Source organism: Centruroides sculpturatus, unplaced genomic scaffold, assembly GCF_000671375.1.
Source record: "Centruroides sculpturatus isolate CEXI.00-Female unplaced genomic scaffold, Cexi_2.0 scaffold239, whole genome shotgun sequence".
Taxonomy (NCBI): domain Eukaryota; kingdom Metazoa; phylum Arthropoda; class Arachnida; order Scorpiones; family Buthidae; genus Centruroides; species Centruroides sculpturatus.
The window spans coordinates 192,219-199,981 of record NW_019384979.1 but is presented as its reverse complement, the minus strand read 5'-3'; the positions used below and the strand labels follow the sequence as shown (position 1 = coordinate 199,981).

The 7,763-nt window shown below is 35.0% G+C and overlaps 1 protein-coding gene across 1 annotated transcript in view; it reads left to right on the top strand.

Annotated features, from left to right (window-relative positions):
• Positions 1–3,825: 3,825 nt before the first annotated feature.
• LOC111632740 (D-aspartate oxidase-like) overlaps positions 3,826–7,763 on the top strand; it is a 25,786-nt gene continuing 21,848 nt past the window's right edge. Inside the window, exon 1 of the mRNA XM_023377254.1 lies at positions 3,826–4,095. Coding sequence (XP_023233022.1) covers positions 3,881–4,095 — 215 coding nt within the window. The 5' untranslated portion in view covers positions 3,826–3,880. The remainder of the gene's footprint in view (positions 4,096–7,763) is intronic.

Sequence of the window (7,763 nt, the reverse complement as noted above, 5' to 3'; positions counted from 1 at the left end):
TCGTTCTCAGTGCCAATAATTGTGGTGCAGAGTAATCTTCACCAAACGAGACTCTGGCAGCAATAGCATCATCATGAAGCAATAGCCCTCTCGTACAGGAGATTATTGTTGACTATTGTAAATTGGTGCTTCAATAAACTGTCATAAATTAATTAATTCAACTGCGTAATAAAGTTATTCCTTTTTCTCTCCTAAGCGAAGCAGATTTATTCTTATCTCTATTTATCAACCCCTAACATTGAACGTAAGATTGTATAAAAAGTGTTCGAGTTATATGGCGCATCTGAACTCGTCTGTCAAAAAATTGGCGCATGGTATGCAAAAGGTTGGCCACCCCTGTGTTAGGAAATAAGCCCAGTACAATTCTTGATTGGAATGATTATAAGCGTTATGTTTGTACCAATTTTGTAATATCGTTAATCATTATAAAATTAGGTGGTGCAAACAGTCGTTGAGGTGTACGAAAGTCGATTTACACGTAGAAAACAAAATGTCTGACGTGTTCTTCAGCAGCAGGGGGTCTTTGGTGGAATTAGCCGTGAATCGAAAGTGTTTTTTTTTTTTTTAGTCAACGTGCGAGACCGTTCAGCTAAAATATCGATTGATGCAATAAGAAATAATGTGAAAGAAGGTAGTATAATATTTTCAGGCAGCGTAACAAAAATATTAGTTAGAAGCCGGATGCAAACGTTTGCGAGTAAACAACAGGTATATAAACTTTGTAGACTCTGAAAATTGATGTCATGCTCCAAGCAAAAATAATTGTAGAAAGTTTATTTCTTTGTTAATTGTTCATACAATTAATGTTAACTGTAATTATAAACATGTATGAAATACGAAATAAAATATCGATTTCGTTAAAAATAGTATTAAAAATGACTGGTATCCCGTTAAGCAAAGAGTACCTTAAGATTACTAGATTCTTTCGTACTTCTAACCCTTCCATTATATTATAGTACTGTATTTGATTTATATAACTACGAATGTTACCTCTAAGAAACTATTCCATTCACAGCCGAATATCAAATGGTCATCTGACAACGAATCAAATTTAGCGAAAAAGGGACCAAATATTTAAACTCTGCACCCTCGAAAAACCACTTAAATCATATTTTATGCAGGCCGGTAATCTCGTATTTTACATTTTCCAATTTCAATGCCACCGATAGAAGAGGCATTGGAATTGGAAAGGGGGTCGAAGTAATTCAAGCAAAAGTAGTTGACCTCCTCCCGGAAGAGAGAATGATCAACCAATACTAATTAATAGGGTCTACTATTAATATTTGATAAATGACCGTGTTCACTTTCAAGGCGCACGTTAACCTTAATCTTAATGTCCGAGACTTCGTATGACTTGTTTAAATAAAAAAATTTTGTAGAACTAAGAATGATTTCTTTTATGTTATACCTACGGTATTTTAAATGTGTTCTTAACTGTTCTTTTATGATTTTTAAAATTTTGAAGATGGCTTGTATAACATGTTGAAAACGTTTGTTACGGTCAATAAATAATTCTGAGAGATAAGGTGCTTTTTGTGTAGGTTAAGAAACATCTAGCTGGGTATTAAGTATTTTGTTATAATAAAGTGTTTATATTTTTGCAACAGATTGCACGTTCTCGTAAATATCGAGTTTATAGAAAAATTATTGGACTACAATTTGAAAAAATTATAGACTTACAAATTTCGCCTGTTGTCTGTTTGTATGGTGTCTGTCTGTCCTTCGTCAATCTCGAGAAAGCAGTTAGATACATGAAAGACGAGACCAGATGTAGAAAGCATAGAGACAGGAGGCCGATATATTAACTATATAGGAATTTAAGGTTTGGAATGGATGGCCCGTTACTTCGATTCAAAATTTTCTCCCGAACAAAGTTAGATCGATGACCGGCACAACTCTATTGCTAAAAAAAAGTATGATATACAGGGGCAAACAACTAAAAATTGAGAATGTGACGATGTCACAATAAATAATCGCTGGTTAGAATTAGTTTGGTTTATTTGGTTACTGCAACACGACACGTGAGTGATCTGCCGGGGGATGCATTCCAAGAAATCTTTTATGGGAAGCTGGACCCTATTTAGATGAAGAAACCCCGGAAAACTCCACGTGGTCAACCCGTATGCCATGATCGAACCCACGATTCCAGACCAGAGTTCGGTGGTTTTATGCATTCGGCTACTGGAAGGCGCTTATTAGAATTAAAAGTACCGTTCAGAAATTAAAATATTAAATTCTTAAATACTTGTTACCCTGTGAAAAATCTATTTAATATTTTCGATTGCACGCAGGTAAACGCTATATACCACCTGTCGCAGTAATTATATACCGCGCTGTATATACATTGTATATTATATTCACTTCATTATTGCGACAGTGATACAGCGCGGTATATAATTACTGCGACAGGTAGCATACATTAAAAATTTAACAAAATAATAATAATTGATTTACAGAAATACAATAGTGGTTCGGCTGAGGCAGCAGACTAATGCCTTACCGTCTCGGGCCGAGACGATAGATGATTGGCCAAGACTCTCGGTCAGTCATCTATCATTTTGAAGAATCGATGCCATGTTGGCCGATCATGCAATAGGCAAAGTTCTCGATTCAATTAAAAATTTTTTTTTTGTAATTAGAAGATAGCATTTCCAAAATTAAGATTTTCAATTCAGTTTGCTTATTTATTTATTTGGAAATTTTAACTAGACGGCCGGATGGATAAGTCGTTATTTATTGGAGATGGTCTGCCCTGTATATATCAGGACTCGTCCGTCATTATCCAGACATCCCAATTATAAGCCTGGCCAAATCGTAGATTTGGCCAGGCTTATAGCACCCAAAAGTATGGAAAAATGAAAATAAGTACCAGTCGCCCCCTCTATAACACTGTTGATAATTCCGTTTTATATGAATTTCATGTTGTACGAGTCACTTAGATTTTACAAATACGTGTGCCGGGCTGTGAACGGCTCGCGTATTTGTAAAATCTAAGTGACTCGTACAACACGGAATTCATATAAAACGGAATTATAAACAGTGTTATAGGGGGGGTCAACTGTATAAGTATCAAGGTACCCTTAAGGTACTGTACCTTGCTTTCCAAACTTTTGCACATCACAACAGTTTTTAGTTCTATGGATTGTACTGTACACAAAGATTGCTGAAACAAATTTTCTCAGGTTAGAAGAGGGACTATTAGAAATATGACTACTCTCAGTACTAGTGAACTTTTTGTCAGACCGTCTAGCTTTGATTCAAAAGAAAATATTTATATTTATTTATTTATTGCAAAATTCTTCGAGTTACAAAGACAATATTGATAAGGTCTGTTTAACGGCTACTGCCATCCGACATTTTTTTAAGTCCAAAAATTCAGGAGACACCTCCATCCCTGTCGACCATTCAACCATTCTATCAATACAGTACTTATTGGTCTAATGTGTAACTGTAACGATCAGATTTAACTGACAATAAGCGTATTAAAGATATTTGAGTAATTCATTCTAAAGTTTCTTGACCTTTCTACAAAATGAACAAAGAAATTACCGATTTAAACTGACGACAGACACGCGAGAACAATACACGCCGTTTCTATTTTTAAAAAGAAAAAAAGGGCAGGAAAATTTAGTCTGGGTGTTATGTAAGGAGTAAGATAGATAAACAAAGACAGTAAAACAGAAAAAATTCCCGGAAATAATCAAAGGAAGTGAATTAAATTAAAAAATTTAATATTCTTCCGCGTTTCTCTTTCGATGGCATTTTTCAAAATAGAAGAAACTGAATTTCCTAACGATAATTTACATTTGTGTTTTGTGAATCATTCACCAGATAGCGCTACCTCGTAATCGGATGCCATTAGATAGATCGGAAGGAACAAATGTCTTTGAATCAATTACGTTCCCGTTCGGAACGCATCGCCGTCGTTGGAGCGGGAGTCGTCGGTTTATCGACTGCTTTGTGCATTCAAAACAAACTTCCCGATGCGCGTATTACGTTGATAGCGGACAAATTTAACGAACAAACGTTAAGTGACGGGGCGGGCGGATTGTTTCGCCCCGAATTAGACATTGGACCGAGTATCGATATTTTAAAGTAAATTTAGTTTTATTTTCCTTACAAAAATTAGCAATGTTATTGCATTTCGAGATACAGTATTAAAGTTTCGTGAAATCGATAGTAATGAATGTATGGAATGGCCGCAAAGTTCCTAACTTACTAGTTGGAAATTATGCTGAAAACGTCATCTGCATAGGATGATTTCTGTTCTCCATGTTGACAGTGGGAAAATCATTAAATCTGTATTTAATAGTAAGGCAGTTTTGCTTTCGTAATACCTGGGAGTAAATTATTGCATTGCTATTAAATCTAGACTTTGTGGAAGTCATGCTGTATCAAACCTACATCTAATTCATTGACTGCTGCATTTGTCAATTTATTCTCTAACTAATAGGCTTATTATGGGGATTTTGCTGTCGCCGGGTATAATAGTGCAGTACAGAGGTTCTGAAAGTTTGGTTCGTGAGCGTGTGCCGAGTAGTATCTGTTTGTTTTTCCAAAATGTGATCCGGTGCCATTTAGCCCAAGAAAAGAACACTTCTGTGAACCGTGTCTTATGTTAGGTTACCGGATGGACAGAATATTTTGGCACATAATCTATTGTTATCTAAGATGAAATTTACGATATAAGATATGGATGGAGGTGTGTGTGGTATGCAGTTTGTCTGTGACTTGGTTTAAGTAATCCGTGGATTGATAACTTTGAGAACCTCTGATGTAGGATACAAATATAAAAAAGTGTGAGAATACATCTATTAATTCTTTATATATACATATGTAAACATAATTCTGTTTTTCTGTCACAACTACTGTAGGTGGGATTCGATAAGTGATCGATAATGAGTACATTAAAATGTCTAAACTTTTTACTAGTTATTAGCTCTTCAAAGCAAATTGAATTAATTGAAAAAAGAATAAGTCACACCCACTATTTCCAGCAAAGCAGTGTAATAAAATTTAATGAAATGCATGTTTTTGGCTACATTACACTACTTATTTTTAGTATGTTCTGGGTTTAGTAGGTTCGTAGAGAAAAAATTTAAGAATGCTAAAGTTGAAGTATCACAGCCTTGAAAGTATTGATGCAAAATAAATAAAGCTTATTAATGTACTAAATTTATTATGAGTTTATTATTAAAAGAATCAGTGAGTAAATTAAATAATACAACAAAATCTATGTAATATATNGCGAACAGCACGACGTTCGACTAGCGACAGTCACAATCCAGATTGTAGGTAAATCGAGATAGAAGTGAGTCGTGGATTGTGTGCGAACGTAGTATTACGGGAAAGCGGCGCCGAACGTCCGACCTACACGTTTACACGTTTAAAACGTCTGCCTCAACCTCTCTAACATTAGTACAGTGGTGCCTCGAATAACGGACGCTGCGAACAACGGACTTTCCGTTCAGCAGTTACGTGAGGCGAATAAGCGCGAATGATGTTTCCACTCTTTTGCCGTTGCCGATGACAATTTGCTATTTTTATAATTTATTAGTATTATTAGAATATATTGTTGTTATATCTGAAGTAGAGCTTCCGTTGGGATTCGGCTTGCTCCCTTGTTTATTACTACATCACCTTAGTGCAGGGTATTTACATTTATTCAAGTGTTGTGCAAATCATGGCTTCTAAAAAAAACAGAAAGGTGATTTCAATTGAAACAAAGAAATCATCAGAAGGAGTGAAAATTGACACAANGTTAATAATTCACATTTTATTAAACATTTTTGAAATTGAAATTTTATTTAAATAAAATAAGATAGGAAAATAACCATTCTGATAAAAAGTTTTTCTTTATTTCTTGTTATTATAATTGTGTAGATGACCATTTGTTTTATTACATATAACTTCTTCGTCCTGGCCTATATAACCCAGATTATTTGGGTCAGCCCGGAATGTCAATTTACGCCACGTTGGTCTATCTAATTGTTTCTTCATCCACTCCACAGTCCAGCATATCCATTTTTATGCATTCAATCCATCTCTTCTTAGGTTTTCCTCTACCTCTATCTCCCTGTACTTTCATATTTAGTGCCTTTTTTGTTACATGTTCTTCATTCCTTCTCACCACATGTCCAAACCATGTCAGTCTGTGGCTTTTTATTTTTTCTGATAGATACTACCTTTAAACTTCTACTGATGTAATCATTTCTAATCCTATCCATCCTTGTGACCCCGCACATCCACCTCAGCATTGGTATCTCTGCCACATGCAATCGCTTCTCTTCGGTGGCTGTCATTGGCCACACTTGCACCCATACATAAGCACGGGTCTGATGACAGTTTTATATATTAGCCCTNGGAACGAATTATATGTTTTAACATGTATTTCTATGGGAAAATGCGTTTCGTATAACGGACTTTTCACTTAACGGACGTGCACCTGGAACGGATTAAGTACGTTATACGAGGCACCACTGTATAGACTAGCGGATGAGCCCGGCGTTGCTCGGGGAAAAATAACAGCAAACATTAAGATTGGTACTGTTTGCTTAACGGGACACCGGTCAATTGATGAAATCCGACTCGCGTCTACATCTTAATGTTTACTTTAATTTAGATTAAATTGTATATAAAATTAATTAGAATGCAAACCTACCCTTTTCTTTAAGTATGTATAAAAGTTGATTATGAAATTAAACAATGATTATTAATACACGTTTGATATCGAAATCGATTAGCATATTATCGTGTTGGAATAATTAATACGGATAAATATAAACTAGTTTTGTATTATACGTATAACTCGTTATTTTATGTTATTCGGTGATAAAGTCGAAATTAGGATAATATTAAAAGTTAAAATAACATTTTTTAAAAAATTTATTTTCAATCTACTTTGCATAGTGTCTCGTTTCATAGTTGCGTCACTCAACAACATGTGGTTATATAAATTATGTTTCTTAATAGGAGTGATGTACTGTACAATATAGTACCTGAAAATTAGATACTGTATTTTTCCCCCAAAGTTTGCCGTAATCGTTCTTTTCGATCAGTTTGTTGTTATTCGATTGAAACTGGTTTTTTAGATTATGGCAATTGTGAAATGAAGAAACCGATTCGTTTTTTTCCTAGAAATTGGAATCTTACATGATGTGTTAGGACAAGGGTGGCCAAACGTGGCGCATTGGACGTTACAAGTGGCGCTTCAGTTAGTTCTGAGCAAAATTGCCAGATTTGGCTTTTTTGCGATTAAGAATATTATATAAAAAAATAAATTTTTTATAGTCTGTCATGGCAAGTTCATTTGTTGCACAATTCGTTACAGTCTATTTTGCAGATAAAATGAGTGTTCTGCACATAGTAAATTACAGTGAATGCACGTATTTTGAGTCTTGCGATCTTTATTTACGATCAGTTTACAGGCGTGTAAATGGCCGAAAACATTTATTGTGATTAAAGTTATTCCAAGCTGATCTTGTTCTCAGTGCCAATAATTGTGGTGCAGAGTAATCTTTACCAAACGAGACTCTGGCAGCAATAGCACCATCATGAAGCAATAGCCCTCTCGTACAGGAGATTATTGTTGACTATTGTAAATTGGTGCTTCAATAAACTGTCATAAATTAATTAATTCAACTGCGTGATTAAGTTATTCCCTTTTCTTTCCTAAGCGAAGCAGATTTATTCTTATCTCTATTTATCAACCCCTAACATTGAACGTAAGACTGTATAAAAAGTGTTCGAGTTATATGGCGCAT